The following is a 27,028-nucleotide window of genomic DNA, read 5'->3' as shown; positions in this document are numbered from 1 at the left end:
TCTTGTACCATAACAACATTCATTACACTCAGCAGACAAAAATAAACACAAGTAGAATTATTCATGACCAGCAATAACGAAATTGCGTGACAACAGTGACAATCGCAATGTGGCAGTCCCCTAAAGATAACTCCAGATGTGCGATATTGAAAGCCCGAGTTCACGCAGCCATGCTTCTTGTTCTCTATTACTCTGGTCTTGATTTCCTTACCACCAAGAAGTACCGCTACAACTAAAAACAGATGTTGATTACATCTTTACAAAAGTGTTTTAGAAGTTAAAAGCAACGATGTATCGAACTAATGAATCTTTTGTCACCGTATTTTAGCATAACTCAAAGATTCTGAATATAGAGAAGTGTTCTGTAACTACTTTCCTTTCCTTCTCCACTCCCAGAGCACTGTAAAAGAAAAGCTGGAGAAAAGGCTTGAGGAGGCGAAGTTGCTTGAGACATGCGCAGTACTCGAGAGCGAGCGTCTTTATCACGAAATCATAAAAGAAGCAAACGAAGAGCTTGCTGTTGAAGTTACAACTAAGGTGAACCGGGCACAATGCCCTTTGCGCTTTCGTAGTTATAAGTCTGTGCTAAGCGAGAACAAGAATTGCAAAGAAGTCTGTAGCCTGCGAACCGGCTCCCAGCGAGTTCCCCGTCGTCACCAGACTGCTCTCGGGTCGCTCCGCTCGCCCTAGACCACACTCGGTTAGCTCACCCTAAAACCCAACTGGGCGCCTGTTTGCAGGCTCAGACGTCTCTGTAACTATCGCTCGCGTTTCATGCGTTCTTGGTGATTCGCGGGTGCTTTCGTGGAATTTGAACCTGCTCGAGATTTTATTGAGCGTCTTGTTTAGACAATGCTCACTGGGGAGTGAAAAGAACCCTCTCCCTCTCTTTTAGCTTGGGTTCGACGATGAACGGATATTGGCGTGTCAGCATTTCACGGGGAAAACAGAAGGTATAGCCAGTAAAATTGCTGGAGAACAATGGCGCTTGCATGGTTTATCTCTGGTTAATTATGTTAAACGATGTAGATTATTCGAGAGAACAGTTATTCAGCCGTACTCAATTAACTAAATAACACAAGTAGTTGAATTAACTTATGCAAACAATTACTTAATGAAATGCAAAATTCTTTGATAATTATTCCATGCATGTTACTCACATTTGACCGTCTCACTCACTGTATACAACATATTCGTATTCTCGGTATAGGACTGGAACTAGCTTGCAACTGAGGCTAATACGGGGAGTCTTTTCAAATGCAAATGACATAAATCTATTTTTATGACATCCCCCCACATGAGCCTCCATTGCAAGCTAGTTCCAGTCCAATACCGAGAATACGAATATGGACTATTCTCGTAAAAGCGCGCGTCTCGCGTGGGAGCACTGGAGAGAGAGATATAAGGCGATTAGGATCCCCCTGCGGACTATAGATGGGTGAGATTAAGCTGCTGATGTCAATGGCAAGTTTCTTCAGGTTGCAATGTGTTCATATTTAACAGATTGACCGATTTATTTGTTTGTTTATCGATTTAACAGGCCGTCCATGCTCTGTCAAACTTGTACAGATCCCGGATGGGTGACGTGGAAAAGGCGCGTCAGATTATTGATGATAACGCGGAGCATGATAATGGCAGGTTAGCAAATAGAGTTTGTTTCTCTCCAATGAGTTTGTTTTCTTTCGCGGTTGTTATTAGCCTGTCCTAGGTTCTTGGTCAGTAGGGATGATCGAATAAGCGGGTGGGCGAAAGAAAACGAAGCGGAGTCAGGGGGAGAGAAAGAAAAAGGCCCCTGATCCCGCTAGTTTTTCTTTCCGTGTAAGCAGTCCGTATGGCAAACTCCGACAAGGAAAACACATATCAGGACGCTTGGATTTACCTCAAGACTATCCTGCCATATAATAAATGAGTATTAAATACGTAAGCAGCAGCAAAAGCAGCAGAGGCTCTCGTGTTGGTTGCTGCTTATCTTTCAATACTATCGCTGGAAGAAAATGTTTTTTTCTCATCAACTGAGCGCGGAGCCCGTACTGGGGGAATATCACCCTAGGGTTAATGTCTTTTCCTTTATTGCTTTCGTTGAGATTTCACTATTCGTTTTATGCCAGCCAGCCGGACGTTGACATGGCTCATAATGCCCGTGCATATTACGTGAAATACACCCTCAAGTACTAGCCAATCAAGTGCGCTTACAATTGAATATATGAAAGATCATATATTTGAACAGCGGAGAAAGATATGAAGACATGGTTGATCATCGCAGTTATATACACAACTTAAGCAGCGGTAAATACATAAATAACGTAATTAGAGTCAAATCCCTCAAAGACGGACACTGTCCGCACCGAAACCCAACTGTCCATTTCGGAGTCTGGCAGTTGTTCGTCTTCTAGATAGCCGAGCCTAAGATATGGGTACCACCACTGTACGGTACCTATCTCTTTAGTGACTTTAGGTGTCACATAAGGCCTCACTGTACGGTAAATACACATAAATTCAGGTCAATCTGGAACAAGATTAATAAAACCGAAAGACACAGTCCTGTGCAAAATAAAACTATCTTGAGAACGCAAGAAGCAAATAAACTTTTGTTTTTTTACTATAGGTAATGTTTTTGCTACTGCAGTACAACTGTTTTTTCTCCAAATGGTATTTGCGGTCATGAGACGATAATTTTTCTTTGTGAAGTACTTTTTCGCCAAACATTTTTTAGGTGTCCACTGTCCGTATTAAAGTGGTGTTCGTCCGTCTGACGAACGGCTGCGACCAATCCACCATAGGAAAAAAGATGGCGGCTGTACATTTTATCACGATGCCTTGCGAACCTAACACAGGCTATAAGGCACAAAGAAAGCCAAATTTTTACAATATTTGCTCCTGTACTAAGAACAGTGAGAAGCTCAGGTTTGAAGGTTTTATAACGTTTCTGTACGTTTTTTAGAACGTTGTTGAGGTTTTTCGTGCGCTAAGAACTGTGGGTAAGTGTACCAGTCGCCATCTTTTTTCCTACGGAGGATTGCAGATGTCCCTCTGAAACGTGTGCTTTAAGGCAAAGCTCACTTGATAACTCCTGGACTTCCTAGTTAACTGAAAATGTTCTCTCTCTTTCAGCGTTCTCAGCCGCGAGTCATCAAGTTCGGACGACTTTTCGGACAGTTTTGACGATTTTTTGGACAGTTCTGGCAAAGAGAATGGCGACGCGGAAACAGGAGAAGAGAGTGAAGAAAGGGAGCAGGTGGAGGATCAGTTTGAGGAGCAATACCTGGAGGAGGAACAAGAGCAACACCTAGAGGAAGAACGAGTATGCCTAAATATGGAACAAGACGACCAATACCTAGATATGGAACAAGACCAATACATAGCTATGGAAGATGAGCCACCGCAAGGTATTTGAAATTTTAGAATGTGTACGGCTTGCCGAAACACAGTACAAGGAACATAACCAGTATAATGTCACGTCCAAGGTTATTTAATTTTATCTGTCATCTTTGGACTGTCGTTCTGTTCCTGTTCTTGCTCTTAAAATCACTGGAACGTTAAATCGCCTTAATCTTCAGTTGCACTTGTAAATTTACGTCGTTTTGTTTTCGTGTCTTTTCTGTGACATCAGTGTGGCTTACAATAGATCTGGTTCCGCTCTGATCCCTAATCATTTTTCATATATGTATAAAACACAGTATCTCGCTCGGGGGGTCCGTACCGTCCATCGCTCCGCGGGCGCGCAGTTCCCGCCAAAACTGCCGCGTGTAGACGTTCCATGTTTTCGAAATAGACCGTATATTGGAAAGGAACTAGCTCGCAACTGAGGCTAATGCGAGGAGTCTTTTCAAATGCAAATGACATTCATCTCATTTTAATGATATTCCCCCGCATGAGCCTCCATTCCAAGCTAGTTCCAGTCCAATACCGAGAATACGATTATTATCTTTTCTCCAATGTCAGTCCAAAAGCTTGGACAGTCGCTGTAAAGTTAAGCTCTCTACATTGCATAAGAATAGAGAACTTCATAATATTCCACATTCGTTTTCTCGGTATTGGACTGGAACTAGCTTGTAATGGAGACTCATGTGGGGGTATATCATTAAAAAGAGAATAATTTCATTTACATTTGAAAAGACTCCCCGCATTAGCCTCACTTGCAAGCTAGTTCCAGTCCAATAGCGAGTGTACGAATATGGCCTATTGTTATCCAACAAGTTTATTGGCTCATTATTTGGTTTACAGATGTCGTTTTCTATAACATTTTCTTGTGAAAGCCTTCACATTTTTTGTTGAAAGTCTTAAAACCGGAAATGAAAAAAGTAAAGAAAGTTCAAGGCAACTAAAACTGAAATTGACGTTGGATTTAGCGTTTGACAACTCTGGTGGTAGGGGAATAAATAACCATACTTTTTTCCGATGATATTGTGTTGTTTTGTTTCCGTTCGTCTGTCTCAGGAGACAATGGAACTCTGCGCCATTATTCAGTTTGTGGTTGAGTTGCAGCGCCTGCTGTGGCTGTACAGCCCAATTCTAGATCGGCAGGCTGTTGCAGTTGTTGCAGGTGAAAGCTGCGCATGGCTCTGAGGGCAGGGAATCTACCCTCTGCCGTCTGCGCTTTCTCCTCTCTTCCCATTGCTGTTGTCTCAATTCCTCGCTCCTCTGGACGCATGGCTTCACGGTCCTTCTCCAGTCACTGTGGTCCTCAGCCACTGCCTCCCAGCCTGCTGGATCAATGTTCCCTGCCCTCAATCAAAAACTAGCACGAGTACTTTTTACACCTTCTTGGTGTTATTAGCAGCTCAGCAACTTTGAAACTGAGGGTGCAGCCCGGTCGTGGAATCCAGATTTCGCTATCAATTGGTACTTGTTTTCCGTGAAACCCCTCACTTTCCTTCTGACTGATCTAGTGGGTAACAAGGTCGGTTTTGTGCGAACGCTTACTTACCGCTTAGTGAATTATGCAGTTGAGAGCGCGATCCATCATTTGAACATCTGGGTTCTGATTAGTTACTGTTACGTATTGTATAGAAACGAGTGTTTTACTGGAAATACCAACAAAAAGGCACCAAAAACATTATTCATACCAAACTGCATCGGACACCTAAGAAGCGTATTTTCCATATCCTCGCTGGAGAGGCGTCATTTATATTTTCAGCTTCTCACGGTTGTTTGTGCAAACAGTCAGTTTTCTTATTTAAAAAAAAATTACACATTGGTTTGAAGATATTTATTGTATCTTCTCGTATTGAAAGCAATATTGTGGAGATAGCGTGACCGAGTGGTTAGACCGCCGGACTTAAAATCCGGAGGTCGCGGGTTCAAGTCCCGCTCTGACCACTAAGCTGGAATTGTTTCTCAGTAGACCCTAGTTCAACTCCTCGGTCATGCTTGTAAGTAGCCAACTGGTCTGCCTCCTGCCAGTTGGGATTTTTAAGCCTATTATGTTTAGTTGGCAATCTATTTCTTTTAATTTAAGTGGTATGCCTGTGAACTAGCGAGGTGTAGCTAAGCGCATTGTTCACTATGAACAACAACATTTTGAAAATTTTTTTGGAACATTTGAATTCAAATGATTAAAATTCATATGTTCGCGCCCCCATGTAATATCCTCTATACAACTTTCCACAGGATTTTCTTTGCGGGACAGCGACAGTGACTTTCTCGCTGACGATTATTGTGCTGAATCGGCTGATAGTTATGACGTTATTGATAACGGATTGAAGTTTGCACCAGTAGGTAAGAGTGTTTCAAGATAATTTAACCATTCTCAAAGCGATCAGACATGTGTATGCAGTGTAGCCCTAGTAAATTCAATATAGCTACAATTTCGCACATTGTTTATTGTTTTGGTTTCAAACCTCTCTCTCATTTTTTTTTTAATTATCATTATTTTATTCTTTTTTATTGCTCGAACAATATTACAATTACACCACAATTACAAAGCAGTTTATGCAGTAGAATCGACGCATTACCTGCAACAAACTTACATTACCCTACTTACAGAAAAAAAAAACACTAACTTACAACCTTGACTTACACTGACATGCATTATTTACATACGCTTCTTACGTTGATAATAATTTTTTTTTTTTACTAATCAGACACTGTAGAACATAGTACAAGTTCACTAATTTCAATACGATAATTAACACTAAAAACCAAACGAAGAGGTCCCTCTCATGTCATTGTTAATGTATTGCGTGTTTACTTCAGACAAAATCAAGGTTATGAGAACCGGAAATGAAGCTGCGTTTAGCATTTGACCGCTGTGTGAACCGCAATTACTCGAACAGTGTTCATTCCCTTCTGGTTTGCCCCTACGTTGACCTACTGTTTTTATTACTCGGAGGTCTGCAATGTGCAACACCTTGCAACTTTTCACGAGGCTAAACTCAAGTCTGTTTCTATCATTACAGTAAGGGCTTCAACTCGAGCATCTCTATTAGAATGCGCTGACGTTCTCCTGGCGGAGGTCTCCCCCCGGTATAGCCCAACATCACCACAAGCTGTTTTTAGCTTTAAGTCTCAAGCCATGGATAGAGCTGAACAAGTGATAGAATCATTGGTCGAAGAGGGACGATTGCCAGCCAAGAAAGGTACAGTGAATACCCAATTTTCGAACTTCCCTATCTATATTTGAAGCAGTTTTTTTGTACCCTTTGCATAAATATTTGAGGTATTTTCTCTCGCTTTTTCGAACCCAATTCCGCATCCCTTGGTGATTCAAAAAATCGGGATTTCAACGTATTGCACAATGGTGTACACGATATAGTCGAATAGCCTAAGGAAGAATTTGAGTGCAAGAAAATACTGTTACTAATATACTTACTCGCGGTTTAGTTATTCTTAAACAGCTTTTGCAGTGGAAAAGGTGTGTTAATGGAATTTACTAAATAATGCCCCGTGTGCACTTTTAACGTTCTGAAAAACACCAAGGCGTTAACTTCAGCGAGTATACTTTTTGTCTATATTCGATTTTTATAGCAATCTAAGCTGTAAAGTTAAGTTTAGAAGAAGACATGATTTGACAGTCTACACTATCATTGTCAGTTACAGTTATTTTGTAACTGACCGCGACAGTGAAAGCTGTCGAAACGTGTCTCCTTCTTGTAAACCCAGAAGTGTCGTGTTCTTTTTATAACGTTTCACTTGCCTTGTTCTATCAAGACCTTCTGGAAATCCAAATTGTGAAACGAACGTAGTAGTATGTTCTTCTTTGATCCTTGCAAATTTGGGGACGGTGAAGGACTTAATCATTACTGTTTCAATCAGTGTCAATCATTGCTTTGTTACTTCTCTTTGCTATAGCGAAAACAAAGGAGAGCGAGTGCAGCAGGGTACGCTCAATGCGTACATCCTTAAGAACGCAGAGGAGCAAGAAGAAGATGGTGAAAGAAGAAGACGACGATGAAGGAGAAGAAGAAGAAGAAGAAATAACTTTACGTGCGCTCAGCGGAAAAACCTTGATGAATGCAGGCGAAGACATGGAGGTGCAAGAGGTACCAAGACCATCCAAACAAAAAAACAAAACAAAAAAAGGTGCTGTTAGACCGTCATCACCTAAATCAATGTCATTCTCTAAATCAACGGCTGTGTTTGGCGCTCCTGCTACCTTTGAAGGATCTCTGTCTGACTCCGCTGCAGAGGAAGCATCAACTGTGGGTTCTTTGTTTGGCCAGCCGCAAAAACCAATCTTTACAGATGCAGCATCTCCCTCCAGTGGGAATTTGTTTGACAACCCTCTACCAAAGTCAATGGCAGGAACGGGATTTTCTTTTGGCCAATCAGAGAAACCTGGAATGCTTGGTGCAGGGCCACATCCTTTTGCAATTGGGGGAGGTGTATTTCCACGCGGGTCGCAGGCTGCATTCAGTGTTCAAGCTCCCTCTGGAGGATCTGTCTTTGGCTCCTTTCCAGAGCAAGCCGTACCACGAGCTTCTTTGCTCGGGCACTTACAACAAACGGAGTCAAAACCTACACCAACCACCACAACTGGAACATTGTTTGGTTCTGCTCTGCCGCCAAGCCCAGCGATGCTTACGACAGGAATGGAAGCGTGTTTTTTTCCTTCTGCTCAATCACAGAAAGCTGGGTTGTTTGGTTCAGAACCCCATCCGAAGACTGCGGAGGCTGGAGAATATTTGTTTGGCTCATCTAGGCCAACAGCACCTCCGGGATCTTTGTTTGGCCAGACACAACAAACACAATTAAAAACTGCAGAACCCCGCTTCACTGGAGGATCGTTTGGGTTTGGTATGGTGCAACAAGCAATGCCCAAACCGGCAGCGCACTCAAAAGGAATGGCAGGTTTTACGTTTGGCCAGTCGCAGCAAACTGGAATGGCTTTTGGTTCAGTTAAGCAGTCCGTTTTAGGAAGAGGATTGTTCGGCAAGCCGTTGCGGCCGACAGAGTCCAAGCCCCTAAGCTTAGACAGATCACGATCCAAAGCTGAGGATGAGACAGGTCTTCTTGTCACAGATGGATTTGCCAGCTTTTCTTCGAGAGCTAATCGATTGCAAGATATAATACCACCAACAGAAGAGGAAGCATTGCTTATAACACAAACAAACAAAAAACAAATTCGTCTCCCTGAATTCCCCTTGACACGTTCCATGCAAGAGGAGATTCAGAGAGAAGAAAAGAAGAAAATCAGCCTTCAGAAGACTACCTATTCAAAGAAAACGTCAGCAACCCCAGAAAGCTCATTAGTTGCTGAGGTAGTAAAAAAGTCAGACCCCATGGAAGAACAGGAGCAACTCCAATCTTTAGCCACTCCGCCTCCAATTCTCCCACGCCAGCGGCCAAAGGACAAGGATAGCAAAGGGCAACTATCAGCTCCCGTGGTTGGATTTTTACCCCGACGACGAGGTGCTATTGGTCCTCCTCCACCACCTCCCTTAACTCCTCCTCCTCCTCCACAATCCCCCTTTACCCCTCCTCCACCACCACCTCCTGGTCTTATTGTCAAGTCTGTCCCACCTTTCCCACCCCCTCCTCCTCCACCACCACCACCACCAACATGCCCAGGAGGTCCCCCTCCTGTACCACCCAAACCGGGGGATCGTTTTGATTCTCCCCACCGTCCTCTTAGCGGGGTAGGCCCTACATCTCCACTCCCAACTGACCAGCTTCACCGTAATCTCCTTGGAGTAAGTTCAGCCAAGTTAAAATCTGCCAAGGTGTCGCCAGAACTCGGAAAACCAGAGTTACGTATGCGAAGGAGTCAACGTTCCTTGAAGGAGGAACCTCTTTATGAAATACCGAAGTTAGGTAAGAAGAAGAAGGGTGCAGTTTTAGTTTATCTCTCTATCGTCTTTCCTGTGCAAAAAGACAAAAGGCACAGACTTCTTCCAATATCCTCGGTGGTTCATTAGGACGAGGACGGGTGCTCTGTCGGACGAGGCGTTATAGACCGCCACCAAACCTTTGATGATCAGTTTAGTTGGTCAATCAGGCCTGACCAAATTATCGTTACAGAGACGTAACATTAATTATTTTTTTAATATCCCAGGTATACAACATAAGAGGAAACATTCGCTCTCTTTCAGTAGCTTTCTTCTGAAAGTGTGGCTAAGGTTTTAAGTTGTTTTTTGGGCAACTGACCGACTCACTACTTGATTGATTGATCGATCGATCATTCATTCATTCGTTCGTTCGTTCGTTCGTTCGTTCGTTCGTTCGTTCGTTCGTTCGTTCGTTCGTTCGTTCATTCATTCATTCATTGTTTCATTGATACATTGATACCTTGATTCCTTGATTCATGGATTCATTGATTCATCGATGAATCCATCCATCCATGCATTGATCCATCGATTGTTTATTCCTTTCTTTTATTGGCTGGTTCAGTGTCGTTATTTATTTGATTATCTGTTAGTGAGATGCGTTACGAGGTCGCGAGGAGCAAAGATCTCACATAAAGAAAAGATAGAACGGATCTTTTTCAAACAAAGCCCGGTTAGTATTAGGTGATACAAAAAAAACAGTAAAAATTATGTATAATATTTATTATTATGTTATAAAATTAGTTGTAGTACCAAAATTTAAATCCTATACGTAAGTCTTGTCAAGGCACGTTAACTTTCATAGATCTCATCCGAAAATGCCGGATTAGTTTTCCGTGAAACCGGAAAGATCGTTTGGCAGCCGAATATTCCCGACCAATATCAGCGTGCAATTACTTCCGAGGAGAAGGCAAAGTCACTTTAGTTATATCCTTGTAATGGTCCTTGATGACGATCGAAGAACCGTGTTGAATTATGAACCCTTCGTTTCCCAAACGTAAAATAGAAATTCTCCCAAACTGAGAGCTTTGATTTCTAACTGAAAGTCTGGAGAAATAGGCCATTTTCGTATTCTTGATATTGGTTTGGAACTGGCTTGGAATGGAGGCTCATGCGGGGGAGTATCATTAAAAAGAGAATAATGTCATTTGCATTTGAAAAGACTCCCCGCATTAGCCTCATTTGCAAGCTAGTTCCAGTCCAATACCGAGAATACGAAAACGGTCTAATACATCATCAAGACAATTTGCGTGAGCCTAACATTGGCTGAGTGATCGCTTCTACAGCTTCCTCGTGTGGTATGTTTCAGGAGGGGTTCTGGAAAGTGGTTGACTTGACTCTCATTGGTATAAACATAAATAGTTTCAATGATTTGCTGGAAAACGCTGGTGCTAGATCTCTTGGTAAGTTAAATTCTTTAAAACTCTTTCATTTTAATCTTGTGATAAAATAGTGCGCGTTAGTTAACAAACCATACAGTCATATTTATTTGATTGAGAAAATCACTCCTTTTCGATTTGCTGGGAGCAGACCAATTTAACGTTCGTTTTTAATGTGCACTGCAGTGCAAATTAACTCGCCCTCGTTCGTAACGTTCTCAGTCATACAGTTAACGAGTAATCGTATGAAAGCTCGAACAATTAAGGATTTACTCTACTCGTGATATTTGAAAATTCTTGAAGGTTACACTCGCCTCAGGCTCGTGCAATTTTGAGAGAATTTTCAAATATCATTAGTAGTGTAAATCCTTCAATTGCACTCGCATTTATACAATAACCTACGGTTATCACCCCGACGCAGCACTACCATTTCTTCAGGAGTTTGTGGTGCCCTTTCCCAGTTTTAATCAAACGTAGGACTTAGGTAAAAAAAGGAATGAGTTGATTGTGATCTTTATCGTGATTCAGCTTAAGGCCCTCGTTGCGAAGAATTTTCAGCGACTTCAAAAAATGCACAATACCTAAGCTGATTTCTTGGAATGCATCTTTGGCCTTGGTGTACTGAAAATCACTCGGAAAATAATCACAGGGTCCCCACAGCTCAGGAAATGATCAGGGGGAAAAATTCTCCAAAAAGTCAAAGAATTATATTTGAGTCAGGGAAAATTAACAAATTTACGTCAGTTTTTAATGCGTCTGTCCTCTTGTTGATGATAAATTGCGTCATGACATTGTCAAAGTGGCTGTGGAACCACGAGCCTGCGGCTCGTGGTTCCGCAGTAAACTTTGACAATGTCATGACGAAATTTATCATCAATAAGAGGTCAGACGCATGAAAAACTGACGTCAATTTTGAAGACGTCAGGGAAAATTGAAATAATTTACATTTTATACGGCTGATTAAACTATTATAGGCCGGAAGAAACATTTGGACGGAGGAATTTTCCCAGCATAGTATAGAGTAGAAAGCCCAAAGAAGTAGAAGGCCTCCTGGGGGTACAAATAAACTTGAGCCACGCTTGTAATACGAAATTGCAAGAACTTGTAGGGGTTATTTTAGACGTCCGGACTCGACTGGGATTCCTTAGTGGTAGGGTGGGGGCTAAGGAATGCACAACCGTGTGATTTGTCATTGACGAGCGTTTAGAGTTAAAAATGTAATGACGACCGACTTGTTGCAGGTCCTAAAATATTTGAAGAGGTGCAAAAACTTCTGGCGACGTTGATGATGTTGGCGTTCATAAAGCTAAGACTATGCATCGAGTTCCCACTGCCGCTTCCACCAGGACACGCCTTTGAGGTATGTGTAATCACGCCGGAATTTTGCGATACGCTACGCTACGTTACGTTACGATAGGATACGATACGATGCAATACAATCAAAATTTGCTATTTAAGAAAACATAAAAGGAAACGTCAGCAGTTATCCCTTTCGAGGAGGGTGACCACTTGATTATAAGAATATCCAGGCTAACTGAAATTGATGAAATACTATTAAAAATGCAATTCCCAACTGAAAGGCTTCAATTTACTTTAAAACGCCCTCTCAATTTATGTCTAAAAATGTTAAAATCATTCTTTTCCACTTTTTCTTTTGGGAGCTCTTTCCACTTAATAATTATTCTGATATTCGAGTGAAGATAGCAATTAACCTTAGCTTTTGGCTGTTTAAACTTTAGTGAATGGTTTCACCTTCGTTTCTTATTAAAGAAAAGATTTCAAAGTAGGTAGCGCAGTTAAGACTATTTTCATGAGTAGTCTTATAGCATTCTAGCAGAGACAAGTAAAACCTCCTTGACTCTTGGCTAGTCTAATCAAACATTCTCAGTGCTTCTTCGTATAAAGAGTCCTTAAAAGTGTCAAACGTCTCTTGGAAAAAATGGTCGATTCTGCTCGGAATTATGCCGATAGAAAATATCCAACCAAACCTTCGCTAGGATCACAATTGCTGTTAGAATTTTCCGCCATTTACGGCGCGTTCGCACCACGCTCACTGTTGATTGTTTCATTATTTCCCGCCATTCAACGGTAAGCTTGCTCCACGCTTGCTGTTGATTGGTTCATTATTTCCCGCCATTCAACGATAAGCTTGCTCCGCGCATGCTGTTGATTGGTTTACACTACTCTTCCCAGTAGACCACGACACCCACGGGTACTTTCCCGTTTTCAAAGTAACGTTTTTTTATGTCGCGAGTCTGTTTCAACCAATCAGTTTGTTTCAAATGTACCACGCGATTGGTTTGAAAAAAACACGTGGCATCCAAAACGTCACTATGATTTGGTGGTACGGTCTGCTGGGAAGAGTAATATATTTACGTCATTAAACAGTACGCTGGCAGCACACTTGCCTTTGATTTCTTTATACTATCCCGCCACTTAACGCCGCTTCCGCAAGTAATTATAATCAATGGTGGCGTACATTTCAAATTTTGCACTGACAAATTTGACGTTTGGCGCAAGTAACTCAGACCGTCGTTTCTTGTTCAAGGTAAACGTTGGTGGTCTGGGAGAACCGTATTCCAAAGACATAGCAAAAGCACTCAAATGGATCAAAATACAGGAAAAGAAGATCCCCCTTCTCTATTCAAGGTTAGAGTTTGGAGCCAACTGGGAAGCCGCCACACAGACAATTGCACAGAAGATGAACATCTAAACGAAACTTTTTGGACAAGTTGTATCTTACATTACAGGAAGCAGAAAATAATGTTTTGATTTTGTAGAACACAAGCCATATGATAGGAATCCGGTAGGAACCAAGGATGACTACGGAGGTTCCTGAAAGGGGGGGGGGGGGGGCGGATATCAATTCCATTTCCCAGACCAAATAGGCCATTTCTGAGTTACCTTGGTAACTCGGAAATGGCCTATTGTGCGTAATGCTCTAATTATCATTTCCTGAGACAATGTTTTTTTCCCAGTTCCAGTGATCCAAATCCCATTTTCCCATTGAAAAAATAAAACAAGACAAATCCCAGTTCCTACTTCACCCCTTCAGGCCCCTCGACTAACGATGGCGATTATGTTTGAAGTTTGATTATGTTTGAAGCTGAAAGCTTGGTCGTGGGAGAACTGGGTTCGAGATTGGGAGATGGTTACTATATGCACAAACCAGGCGTTTCCTACTATTCAATTCAAAGAATCATGTTGCTAGCACCTATTTTAAGGGAACATTGTGCGTTTATTATAGTCTTGGTCAAAACCTTGTAACGGTCCTGAAGGTTATCTTAAATTTACTAAACTAAGGTGATTAAAAGACAGAAATAATAGTAACTGAAAACTCAGAAAAACATCCGCGTTCCAGATGTGGTTGAACTCACGACCCCCCCCCCCCCCCCTACTGGGTCTTTAAACTTAAATATTAGTAAAGAAAAATGAATAATTGTTTTATAAGCAATAATTGAACGGTGCCATTGTCGAATGTACGTAAAAATATCTCATAAGATTAACTACAAGTTGCATAGCATTAGTCAACCTTACATGCTACAAGCTGTTTGTCAATTTAACTTACGTCAGTCCAATGTTAAACAAGTCCAAAACTGTTTAATGCAAAGTATATATACCTCACTGCTAGCATATACACGCCAAATGGAAAGCATGCAGAGAAAAGCTCTGTTTTAAAAAGAGTGACACTCTGGTATAGGAAGTAGTTAAACCTGAACAACAGTTTTGTTTCCACTCTTTATACTCCGCGTCACTGTTAGGATACTTGAGCGGGATAAAGTTCATTTTTTGCTGGTCAATCATGGGTGGTGTTCCCCACGCCGTCCACTCGTTTCCCCGCAAATTGCTTTAGAAAAAAACTTTAACGTGCCAGAAGCCAAGTACTTTGAGCATTGGCACTTGTTTCCCCTAGATTAACAGTGGAAGATAAAAGTGTCCCAGCAATTGTAACGAGGAGTGTATGTGGCTGATCGCATGAATGTGCCTTCTCGGCTTGTTATACCCATTTGCCGAATTACCACCACCACCAGCCAACGTAAAAAAAGGTTGTGATAAAATACAGTGAAACCTGTATTAAGCGGACCCCATATTAAGCGGACACTCTCTATTAAGTCGACACCACCTTGAGTCCCAAAATTTACTTCCCACATCAGTTTACTGTAAAATAAACCCGCATTCAGCGGACACCTCTTTTAAGCGGACGCGGACACCAGTATCAAGCCATTTTGTTACACAAAACCTGCAATAAGCGGACACTTCAGGGGCTTTTTACTTCTCAAACCTCAGTTCAGACACCTTTAACATTTTTCAGCGACGTCGTTTTAAAGCTAAATAGATTATTCCACATTGATGCATTGATAGCAGCCTTTGATCTCACACTGTGTTACGCTGTGTTACGGAAGGGTTAATAATTAACTATTATTGCACGATAAATTAGAACCTGCTTAGAGCGGATACCCTGTATTAAGCGAACACTAGTGAGTGTCCCAAGGGTGTCCGCTTAACACAGGTTTCACGGTGATAAAGGTTGTTTCCCAATACAGTATTTTCGCAGTATTTTGTCTCGATAGAACGATAACATATTCATCGTCACGTTCACAACACAGGGTTTTATTGAACGTCTTCACAGTTAAAAATCAAAACGATACTCGAAGTTATGTTTGAGGTCCCGTCCACACCGCGCCGGAGGAATTCGATTCTACGGTTAGGCGTATCCGTCATGAAAACGGAACTTTTTGAAAGCGCTCTTCAAACCGGAGGAATTTGAAAACGCCGGCTTTTCGTTTTCGTGTGGGCAGAAAACATATTGAAAACGGAGCTTTAGAAAACGATGACCTCACGATATCATGTGATTTCCCTGTCGGTGTTTTTTCAAACTCAAATCCAAAATGACCGTTGATTGTTACGTTGTCAAATTCCTCCGGTGGCGTAGTGTGGACGGGAAACATTTGATGCGTTTTCAGAGTGAAACCGCCGTTTTTAAATTCCTCCGGCGTGGTGTGGTTTGCGCAACTGTTCGATTTACTTTTAATAAACAATTATTGTTATTAATGTCCCTAAAATGTTGCTTGAAGAGTGAACTACCGATCAAATTCCCACGTGAGCTTCTTGCGCAGACAAGTCTGTCTCGACTCTGTCGTGAGAGTGAATTTGTTTGCTGTGCGCTTCAAAGCTAAGATCGCAATTAAATCGGCACGAAATGAAAAACCAAGAACACTTTGTACACGTTGTTTATGCAATCGATTGAAATCATTTGTTGAAAAAGCGCGACATCGCAAGCTGTTTACGAAGCTCCTCGATTTGTTTTTCCTTAGTTGTCAACCTCTTGTGGATTTCTTGTATGACCATTTTTCGTTCCTCGCTTATCCTTTTCTCATGGCTCGCTTCTTGTTTGAGTTTCTGAACTAAAGCTTCAAGCCGTGTCAGATTAGCGACGGCGTTGTTTCTCTCGTTTCGCAGTTTCTCTGTCTCGTTGAGAATCACGGCTTTGCTCTGAATTTTTCCTAGCTCTTTCACTTCTTTAACTTGTTTGGTCTTGTGGCGAAGTTTTGATTTCAGTTCGTCGACGGCCATTTCGGCCACAGACTTGTTATTTATGGCTTCAGCTCGATCGTAAGACATTTTATGGATAAACTCGTTTAGTCTTTTCAATTCTTCATCTTTGCCGCGAATAATCTGTCCCCAGTTCTCGGTGTGTTGAAGCTGAAAAAGATGTTCCCTTAATTCTTCGTTCTCTTGGGAGACAGCGAGCACTTTGCCTCTCGCCTCCACCAGTTCGCCTTGAATCTTTTGGCTTTCTCTCCGCAAAACATCATTCTCTTCTCTAATTTCAAGGTATGCTTTGTAGATGTTTTCGTATTCTTTAGCATTCGGTCGCTTGGGAGCTTTCTTTATTGGTTCCTCGATGGTGTAAATACCGTTTTGAGTGAATGTACCTTTTGTAAAGACGTGACTCGTTCTCCTTGAGCCAACCACGGCTGGTGTAAACCCTGACGAATCAGAAACCCTGTACTCCATGTCGCCGAAGGAACACTCACACTGAAGTTGTAAACAAACGCCTGTAATTGCACTTTGCTTAAGTCCGTCTTTCTGACAGTTAATACAATTCCTTTTGTTGAATAAAGTGCAACGTGAAATTAATGCAAACGAGTAGTTTGGCTTGCCTTTATGACGTCTCTTTTTGTATTCAAAGTGGGTTGTGTACAGAAGAAAGGCAAACAAACGGCTTTGGAAATTGGATTGCTTAAATATCGGTAATTAATTAAACATTTCATGAAGTTGACATTGAATGGAATTCTCGCTAAAAGCAACATTACTAAACTCCTTTCGCATGCGACGATGAGGACATGGGATACAAAGTTGTAACAACATTTCGAAGGAGCTGTTTGAAAGAAAGTACTGCCTGTTCGAGAGAGGCGGAAAACTCATACAATCGCACTACAAGTAAACGTTATTGAACTTACGTTAACTTTTGAAATAACGCAATCAGGATGTTTGCCTTGCCTTTTGGCATGTGTTTCAGTTTGTAATAATCAACTGTGCGCGGCACGGACTGTGTACAGAAGAAGAGCAAATGAGCTGCTTTACTAATATTGATTGGTTAATTGGTAATTAAACACTTCAAGAAATTGACCTTGAAACAGGCACTCGCTCTAAGCAACACTAAAATAAATGTTTACATGTAATATCTCGAATCACTCGTTTCACGTGTGAATAAGCGAGCAACATGTAAGACAAAATTTGCAAGGAAACGAGTTTAAAATTTGTTGCCCATGTGATAGAAAGAGGCGGAAAATCAAAAGAATTTCACTACTATTGAGGCCTTCGTTCCTTTCAAACCGGCTTTCAAAAGGAAACTCAGCAGAAATTTCCTGTAGTAAATGGACAAATTGGTTATTGCAAAAGTTTGAATACAGCTTCGTTGCCTTTCCAGCCAATCAAACTTCCAACGACTGCATGAAAAACTAATTAAAATCTCTATTGCCTTGAGCTACTATTCTGAGCTTAGCTAAATTTAGCGATTTCGGTTTCCCAAGAGTTGGCGAAATTAACTTCCATTTCAAGACTGAACGCATCAGGGAAACATCAGTCTACACTCATTGGTTACACTGGTTTTCGTGATCTCGACTGAAAGTTCAAAACGAGTTCACAGACAAAATTCAAAATCGTGGTTATTTCGGTCACCACAGGAAGGAACGGGCGTAGCGTCTTATAACGGTCTTAAATCTTTCAGTCTCTTAATATCGAGACAAGCATAAAACCATTCAGCATAAAAGGTTATTTCTAGAAATCCTTAAACTTTCAGGCATTTTTACCTTTCACACTCGGGCAGTTTTTCAAAATTTTTAGCAAGCAGATCGACTAGCCAGCGAAACTTTTGTCATACCGTAAAATCCGTAAAAACGCTTTTTGATGAGCTTAGTTGAGGGTGGATTTAGCTTTGGAGGTTATCATTATTATTAAATGTCATTGGAGCTCCAAGAATGGTCGGGCGTTTTCCAGACGCTAAGTCCCTTAAGTAAAGGAAAAGTGCTGTGTCGCAAATAAGTTCACAATCATCGGACGAAACGAAAGTCTCTGAAATATCGTATACATAAACAAAACAAAATATCACCTACAGCAGACGGAGTGGGCAACATCTTATCATATTTTCATAAGAATTAAACTGCAATTTATAAAGGCTTATTGAAAGGAATACCGGTAGCGGAAGCATTTTCGGGAGTGGAGAGTATTATTGGAATCTTTCCGTATTCTTGTAATATGATAATTTTTTTGTCCAACATAAGAGAAAATAAAACTTGGCACGAGAAACTGGCTGTTTATTTGTAAGATCGTTGCCAGTGTAACTTTGCAGGAAGGTTTTCTGTTCATACGTATTTTGTGTCCTTCAAACCCTGCTTTTATCCAGGAAAAATTCAGAACCTCGATCGACTTAGGGTTAATCCGAGATCTTTTCCAACACCCAGCTCCAGATTTTCTGCTAAACAAGCCAGAGAGCTGGATAGGGCTTGCTCTGATTATGTGAATAGAAGGCGGCTTCTTTTGCTGCTGTTTAATTTCTTCACAGGGATGACACAAGTAGTAGCTGTAGCCAGGAAAGAACCGCTTGTCACAAGTATACTTATGTCACCGCCTTGGCCAATAACACTTTAAAAGGACCTACGTCATGGTTTGCGCGTCCGTTGAATAGTTTGACCTAAATTTTTCAAGTTTGTAATCCGTTTATAATCCGTGTTAATCTTCACCATTCTTGACCATCCTTGTTCCTTTATGGTTTATATTATTTCCTTGGTGATTTTCTATTTTATTAAAAAATTATTTACAGGTTTACTTCGATTTAAAGTAAATTTTGTACGTGGTCAAATTGTCTCAAAACACCTTGACTGAACTTCTTTAACTTTACTTAATTTTTAAAAAGTACACGTTAAATAAACATCAAGCCCCTTCGCGATCGGTTGTCTCCAAGAAAGTTCACTCCTACCCACATCCGCAAGAAAAAAGAAGCAAGCGATCCTCTCACCCACATAAACTCTGCAAAACAAAACCAATAAAGGGGTTCCTTTTTAATCGCACTGCTATTTCAACTTCGATCATAAATGCAGACTTAAGAATCGGAGCCTGTGAAGGATTTGATAAATCAACTGACTGCTAATCTTGGAAAATGGAAAGGTAACGGTAAGTTAACTCAAGGACAGAACCCCACGAGTTCCATTTGCACACAGTGACACGAAAACCCTCGCTCGTGTCACCTCACGTATCTGTAGCCACCCGAATAGAAATAGGTTATCCAACTGCTTGTGACTTTCAAAAATTAGTTGAACGGAAAGCCATCAAAACTGCCAAGGGGGACAGGGATTGTGATTCCATGATTTGAATAACCATCGAGACAGATATCGCTTGTTCTTTGGCGGTCACACCAAGGAGATCCCGATGATAGTCACTTTTTATTATTTGGCTGAACTGATTGGTTCCCTTCACGGTCCGAATTTTGCAATACGGACCTCCGAGGTGTACCGCTCACAAATCAAATTCGACGAATTGCTTTTTCAGTTCATTGCAAAAAATAAAGTTTTTTGTTGAGTGGAAATCTTTTTAATTCCATGTCTGGAGGGAAAAGCGACGTGTGAAAAGTCAATAAAAATTTACCTTTCGCACGCGCGGTTACCGAGGATGAATCGCGGAAACCTATTAATTTAGAAGCAGATCAACAAAAAGCCCTAAGATTATGATAAATACTGAACTGAACTAGCTTATTCGGACCGTATCGGAGAATATTGCTCTCGTTCCTTCTTTCTTCTTTTTTTTTTTTTTTGCCAAGTTTATGTCAAGGTTCCATAAACCCGCGAAACAATGAACGAGACCAATATTTCTCTAATACGGACCTCACGCGAGTTCGATAACAAACATATACTGTCATGCGCCCTGTGTTATATAAAGTTTTCAAATCTTCTTTGAGCGAGCCAATGAACCGGGTTGGGCGTTATTTGTTTCCTGGTAACGTGTTCTTTCACCAAGAACGCCAATACTTGATTGTTAGATGAGGAGAGCTAAATAGTGAATTTTGGAATAATTGCGAAATGCCAAAAAAAAAAACTGACTGGAAAATATGAAGCTATAGCTATTTAATCAAATCTCAAAAAATTTTCTTACGCTTTCTGTCAGACAAAAATTATTTCTCCGGCAAGAAAAACCACAAAATATAACACTGTTTAATAATGTCTGTGCCAGAAACGTCGCATCAAGATGCTACTAATATCATTTTTTATTCATGCAGAATGTGTAAACGAAATAAAAACTAACAATCAAGAGCACAAAAACTTCTGCCACCGAAAACAGGTGAAATACTGTTTAAGTTGCGAAGTTGACAAGTTATTCAGCTGGAATTAAAATCAAAAACAAAAAATTTAAACACTTTAAAAGAAATCATGACATTTTAGAATAACTAAACATGATTATCAGACACTTATACGAGGGAAAATAAGAAAAGAAGTTTACAAATACATCTTGCAGCTGAAAGGAACAAAATAATTATTCCTCAGTAATCAAATTTAGAAAGTCTGTAAACAAATGCGAAACATTGCCTTTCACGGGTGATCTCCGGTAGAGAAACTAGCTGCATCTTTAAATAAAAATCACTTCTTCTTCTTCCTTTCTCACCATCACTGTCCTCAGAAATTCTAAAATATTGTCCGGATGAACGTTAAGTTTAAGCAGATCGGCAATGTGCTCGAGCACTTTTTTATCCATTTTCACGTTCGTCGTCTCTAACAATTGAAACAGATCATCAAAATAAGCTGTTCTTTCTTTGGCTTGTGATTTTTCGTGTTCCGTCGTCAAACTCGACAAAGCAACTTTCAAGTTCTCGGCCTCCACCCTGAGCTCTGTGATGTCCTTTGACCGGCGTTTTTTCTGCGTCGATAGCTTGCTTTCTGTTGCCAGTCTCGCTGTCGAGGCCCTATTTTTGTCCGTAACTTCGGCTGATCGCATCTTCGATTGTAATCGGGACTTAAAAATATATCAATCTTGTTACAATGCTGCTCTTTTTGCAATAACTGACGCAATCTACTCAGCTCTATTTGGTGTTGTTCTTTGTCACGGCTTGCAGTGTAAAAACAAGCAGTTTAAACCTCGTTGGATGATTAAATCTTTGTTGATATTTTGTTGGCAGGAAAATACGCTTCCAAACTCCGCTAAGATTAGTAATTTATGTACACAACCGGGTTTTAATTTGAATTTTAATCGATTTTGCTGGCTCATGTAAGTAACAAGTTTTTAAATAGCTTAGCAACACACGCGCGGATATTTTACGACTTGGATTATTTCTTAGTAACGTTGTATTCAGCTGAAATAACTGACCCCATTCAACTTCTATCAATGGAAAACTCATTTCATCATCCCTGAGTAATATTACTTAAAATTAATTGAAATGTCATGCACATGAAACGGAAAATGCAACACATTAGTGCAGATTTAAGGGCCACTGTTTTGATCAGTAGAACTACGTAATTTACAACCCAGAATATTAGCATCTAGTATTTCCACTTGAAGACTATTTCTATTACTCAGAACGTGGGCATTATTACATGTAAACCTCGATATCTGCTTTATTTTATTTGTGTAAAACTGCCGGACGTTCAAGTGATGTACCTCCAGTACAGTGGAACCTCGATCTAACTAACCCCTATATAACGAAGTCCTCGATATAACGAACCCCTATATAACGAAGTCAGAAGTCCTCGATATAACGAACGTTATTCTTCGTCCTAGTAACAGTACAGTATATGGAAAAGACACCCGATTTAACGTAACCTCGCTATGACGAACAGATTTTGTCAGTCCCTTGTCCTTTCGTTATATCGAGGTGGTATCCGGTCGTTTACCGGCCCCCAAGTCGATTAGCTCCTAACCGGTTAGCACCCAACCAGAAGTAAAAAACACTGTCTATTTCTCGTTCTTTAAGCGTTAATGAGGGCTAATAAATTTTTGGTTGGGGGCTACCTGGCTAGGGACCAATCAACTTGAGGGCTGAACGAGCCGTAACCATCGAGGTTCCACAGTATAAAAGCAATCTTAGTTTTTCCGGCGTCTTCTGGTCTTCTGCAGCTAAGAGTAATGTCTTACTGTGATTGCAGTTTACAGTGTGTGGCTTTTCATTTTGAACCCGTTACTTCCGCCACTTTCACAACTTGCTTTCCAATATTTCCACCACTCATCATATCAACAAATGCTCTACCGGTATTTTCCAGCCCCTCCACGATTGTCTCGCGATTTTTTAGCCTTCCCTCTCGTACCCAGGTTTCTAGCTGTTTCTTTCCATCCGGGAACCTTTCCATGTAACTTATTAACTGATAACGATCACGTGTTATATTTCTGTCTTTGAGTATCCATTGAATGTCCTGGGGGATTGGTGGAGGGTAAGGAACATCTTCGTTGTAGACTGAGATTTGCCCGCATAAAACAACATGGCTGTCCTCATTCATGCAACGAATCACCTGGAATAAACAAGAGTTAATACGAGTGAATATATGAAAGATCATATATTTGAACTGCGGAGAAAGATGTGAAGACATGACTGATCATCGCAGTTATACAAACAACTTAAGCAGTTGTGAAATGAAAGCCTGAAAAAAAATCAAGCCTGACCACACACTCCCTGACCAAATGTCCAAATATTTGCAAGCCCACAAACCTTTGTGTAAACAGCAAGGTGTTTCACAAGGTGTACCCAATAATTTTATCCACTGAAAAAGAAAAACATTTCCCGATCATTATTACACTAAACTCATTTGATATTAAAATATCAAGAGAAAAATACAGGAACATAACCTTTCTAGAGGTTTTTTAAAGATTCTGAAAGAAAATATTAACCCACCTCATTGCTGATTTCACCTCCGACATTGTCAAAGTACACATCAACTCCAGTTAGGCATTTCATTCTTATCTGTTCACTGATGTTCTTTGTTGTTTTGTAGTTTATTGCATCATCAAAACCCATCTCCTTTGTGAGGAAGCGGCACTTTTCATCTGACCCACATATGCCGATAATGGTGCCACATCCCTCCAACCTAGCAATCTGGATTATGAGAAATTGTGTGTATGCAACCTTTTCTAACTCGTAGAACGATCAGTGTTCCTGGAACTAATGTGCGTGTAGAGCAAGGGTGTTAGAAAGGGGGGTCTCAACTTCCAATTTCCTTTACCCTTCTGTATTTTTACTTCTACTGTTTCTCCTCATTCCGACCTCCCTGGGAATCCTACCCTCTGCCCTCTCTTCTCACTTCATTTCCCCTAGGGATCTCACCCCATCCTCTTTCTAACCAATGATGTTTCTCATTTGTTTTACACAAGGCAGCCCTGGAGCCTGCATGAACTTTGGTCAGCAGTGATGGCCACAAGGAATGCAACCTTAGGGAAAAATGCAGTCCCTATGACAGTTAGTAGCATTTCATTTCATATCAGAACAATTTCCTTAAAGCAATCAGTTCCTCACCTGCCCTGCAGCCATCCCACAAGCTCCAGCAGCCCCACTGATGAGAACAGTTTGATTAGCACCAGCTGTAATGTGTGCTCTTTCTTTGATGCCAAAATAGGAAGTCAATCCAGTCAAACCAACTATACCCAGTAACAGAGATGGGTTGGAACAAAGGAATGGGCTCTTTTCCTATCAGATACAAAGCCATTACCAATGCTAATTAGGGTACTTAAAAGTCTTATACTGTCCCCCCCCCCCCCCTCACCCCCCAAAAGAGCTTAATTTTTATCTGTAAAGGTGGGAAAGATGTTTAATTTAGAAGCAAAAAAGCTCGCAGCTTATCAGTTTACTCATTTTGTTTGTAAAGTAACTTTTGATCAATAAAGTATTATATTTGTGGTAAATTATATTTATATACCACCACCTGAAAAAAGGTACCTCTTTCACATACCTACTTAAGAGCATTGCATCCCATTTCTAAACCCTCGGAAGGAAGTTAAATGAACAATATTACGTGAGAACATCAAGCATTACCTGATATATCCACGAGCTGCATCTGTTTGAAACATTTTTTTAAAGACCTTTGTAAATGGAACATTCCATTTCTTATCCGCACCCCCCCCCCCCACCCCACCCCCATGAAAAGTATATTCTGGTAAGGTCTGAGTAGATCCTGTCTGAATCTGCAATTTTCTTCATAGGAGTGGGGGTAGGAAATGTTATTTTTTAAGAAACAAGGCTATCAGAATATGAAATTTCTAAAAATTATCACTGTCAGAGTCAGTAAATTGAGAAAATTGCCCTTGTCGGAATCTTCCTTTCCCATTACTATTGAAATTAAGACCTGACAGTATCAGTTTTCTTGCTGGATCCGAGACCTGTTGGAATTTGGCAGGCATCTATTCTTCCATCCCCAGATGGGGAAAATTTTATTAAATGACTGCAAAAGCCAAGGAGGGACTTCCCACTTCCCACTTCCCACTTCCCACTTCCCACTTCCCACTTCAAAAATTAAATGATCGCTCTCCAATGTGCGACTATTTCCATGGAAATCAGGCCAGATTTTAATATTTGTGTAGTTGTGTTTCGGTAAGTTGGTGTTAAGCTGAATTGTACTTACTTGTTATTTAAATCTAATTTCACTGAAAAGCTAGGAACAGAGGCTTTTGTTTTTCAAAACCATGTCAAAGACGTCGCCAAACAAAGATCGCAACAAACTGAACTAACAAATTTTATTGCACCATTACATATAGACGCTTATATAATTTTACACAGTTTGGTCGCATGTAGCGTGCCAACCTTATTTTGTGTATAAACGAGTGCAATACTTAGCGTTTGGAATCGCTTTTCTCTACTGGTCGTTTTGTGCCACTTTTCTAGCCCTTCATACTACATTATTGAATAAAACATTACTTTATCTTTTTGATTTTCTGAGAATTTTCTGCATTCACTATAAATTCAGATTAAGAGACTTCAGTTCTAACAACCCCTAGTAAGAATTAAAATTATCTTATGTTCTTTTTATCCTTCATGAAGACATTTGTTGAGCCTGATTCCAAATAACTAGAGCAGTGTATTTTTCCTCGAATGTTTATTAGGGACGGATCGTTATATTTTAGCGGGGAGGGGGGCTGGGCAATTTCCAAAAAAGATCCTGCACAGCAAAAACTAAAAAAATATCGTGCAAGGGGAGTCACGAGAAAAAAATTGAGCAAGTGCTTCTACTATCATTATTTTGATTTTTTTTATGTTAAAAAAAAATCTTGCACAAGCTATTGCCCACCAAAAAAATTATGCACACCCGAAATGTGAGAAAAAAATTTCATGCCCCAGAAAATTCCCAACTCTTACCTCCCACTTAGAAGAAAATAAGGGTATAAGGGTCCATCAGCTTATGATCTAAATAACAACAATATATCTCATTGTGTGATATGTTTCTCATTGGGTGGCATTGAAGGACAATTGAATTTTGAGAGCTTTTGAGAAACGGGCCACTGGTCTGAAACATGACGTCTGATTTGGCTATGAATATAACACAAACAACGGTGATAAAAATTGTGATAAACATTGTATTCAAACTCATTCTTAATCAAGCTACGATGCCTGAGGACAAGTGTTTATACAATTCTGATTTGATTAAGTTTGACTCGATTTCCAGGAAGATAAGTTGCACGACGAAAATCGATCCTTTCAACTTTGAAGTTCGAAGTCGGAAGCTGGAAGTCGGAAGTCGGAAGTCGGAAGTCAGAAGCTGGAAGTCGGAAGTCAGAACTCAGAAGTCGAAAGTTGGAAGTCGAAAGTCGGAACTCAGAACTCAGAACTCAGAACTCAGAAGTCGGAAGTCAGAAGTCGGAACTTCTGCCGTGCCGCACTAAATTCAGGAAATTAAGTTCGACAAATGCACAGCAGAAGCACAGCATCTGAATCAAACTTTTGAATTAAGTTCAGCAAGCAATTAAGTTCAACAAGCTCTGCCGTGCTACACGACTCTGGCACGACAGCAATTCAAACGTCGTGCTTCTGTTGCGCCAAACTAAATTCATAAATTATGTTAATGTGTTTTGGCGAGATTGCATTTCCTCAGGGAGTTAGGAGGAGAATTGTTACGAGGCTTCAATAAATGCTGAATTTGATTCAACTCTGTCACGACGTCTGAATCAGAGTTGATTTCCTGCTGTGCTACAGTCGAACCAAATTGCAATTTAGTTCGGCACGGCAGAAGCACAACGTCTGAACTGGGCCTCAGAGGTCAGAAGTTAGAACTCAGAAGTCGGAAGTCTGAAATCAGAAGTCCCTCCTCGGCTTTCGTAAATGACAGATTTCCCTGCCCTTTCACATACTTCAGCTTGTGAAATGCCTACCCTTTCGTATACCTGAAACCTGGAAAAGGTACCTCTTTCGGGCCGAGCCTCCCCGTATAGGCTTATTCTAGGGAGTACCCACCACCTCCCGGTGCTAGATGTGAAACGCTATTGGCCTACCTTGCTTAGGTTTGGGTTGTCGTCAGAGAAAACCACAAATTCCTGCCACGGCCAGGCGAATGACTCCACTATATCTCCTACTTTAAATTTTTGACTACCACTTCGCACTACCTTCCCCACCCCACCCCCGGCTGGCGGCTCGCCGATAGTCCATGAAGTAAGGTAAGCTGCTCCAGTGTCCTCGTTCATTCGACATCTCATGTACGGATCTACTGACAAATACAACGTTTTAACTAAGATCTCTCCTTCTTTGCATTGCGGAATTTCTATTCTTTCTAGAGCAAAGTTGGATTCCGTCGGTACTTTATCCACCCCTGGACGATTGCGGAAGACGATTCTTGCACAAGTTTCGGCCGCCGACTCCGTCGCCATTTTGATTTTGTTGGCGAGCAAGGGCATGGGAGAGAACAAAGCCCTGGTCCCAGGCCCTTT

At 40.9% G+C, this 27,028-nt stretch overlaps 3 protein-coding genes across 3 annotated transcripts in view; 1 reads left to right on the top strand and 2 right to left on the bottom strand.

Annotated features, from left to right (window-relative positions):
- The window catches only part of LOC145481525 (protein mono-ADP-ribosyltransferase PARP4-like), a 51,458-nt gene extending 35,645 nt beyond the window's left edge, over positions 1-15,813 (top strand). Inside the window, exons 33-42 of the mRNA XM_081460016.1 lie at positions 397-537; positions 1,541-1,638; positions 3,112-3,386; positions 5,611-5,718; positions 6,399-6,578; positions 7,291-9,252; positions 9,857-9,936; positions 10,573-10,666; positions 11,884-12,002; positions 13,191-15,813. Coding sequence (XP_081316142.1) covers positions 397-537; positions 1,541-1,638; positions 3,112-3,386; positions 5,611-5,718; positions 6,399-6,578; positions 7,291-9,252; positions 9,857-9,936; positions 10,573-10,666; positions 11,884-12,002; positions 13,191-13,355 — 3,222 coding nt within the window. The 3' untranslated portion in view covers positions 13,356-15,813. The remainder of the gene's footprint in view (positions 1-396; positions 538-1,540; positions 1,639-3,111; positions 3,387-5,610; positions 5,719-6,398; positions 6,579-7,290; positions 9,253-9,856; positions 9,937-10,572; positions 10,667-11,883; positions 12,003-13,190) is intronic.
- Positions 15,238-16,669, bottom strand: LOC145481537 (uncharacterized). The gene has a single exon (XM_081460029.1). It carries the CDS (start codon positions 16,658-16,660, stop codon positions 15,893-15,895), a length of 768 nt encoding a protein of 255 aa, XP_081316155.1. The 5' UTR covers positions 16,661-16,669; the 3' UTR covers positions 15,238-15,892.
- Positions 16,670-22,284: 5,615 nt separating this feature from the next.
- LOC145481532 (prostaglandin reductase 2-like) lies at positions 22,285-26,995 on the bottom strand. The gene is made up of 4 exons (XM_081460024.1): positions 26,597-26,995; positions 23,634-23,804; positions 23,016-23,216; positions 22,285-22,635 (listed from the first exon to the last, which is right to left on the bottom strand). Exons 1-4 carry the CDS (start codon positions 26,993-26,995, stop codon positions 22,294-22,296), a joined length of 1,113 nt encoding a protein of 370 aa, XP_081316150.1. The 3' UTR covers positions 22,285-22,293.
- Positions 26,996-27,028: the final 33 nt, after the last annotated feature.

The sequence above is a fragment of the Orbicella franksi genome, chromosome 3, assembly GCF_964199315.1.
Source record: "Orbicella franksi chromosome 3, jaOrbFran1.1, whole genome shotgun sequence".
Classification (NCBI taxonomy): domain Eukaryota; kingdom Metazoa; phylum Cnidaria; class Anthozoa; order Scleractinia; family Merulinidae; genus Orbicella; species Orbicella franksi.
The sequence above is the reverse complement of the archived record's forward strand: the minus strand, read 5'-3'. Positions and strand labels throughout refer to the sequence as shown.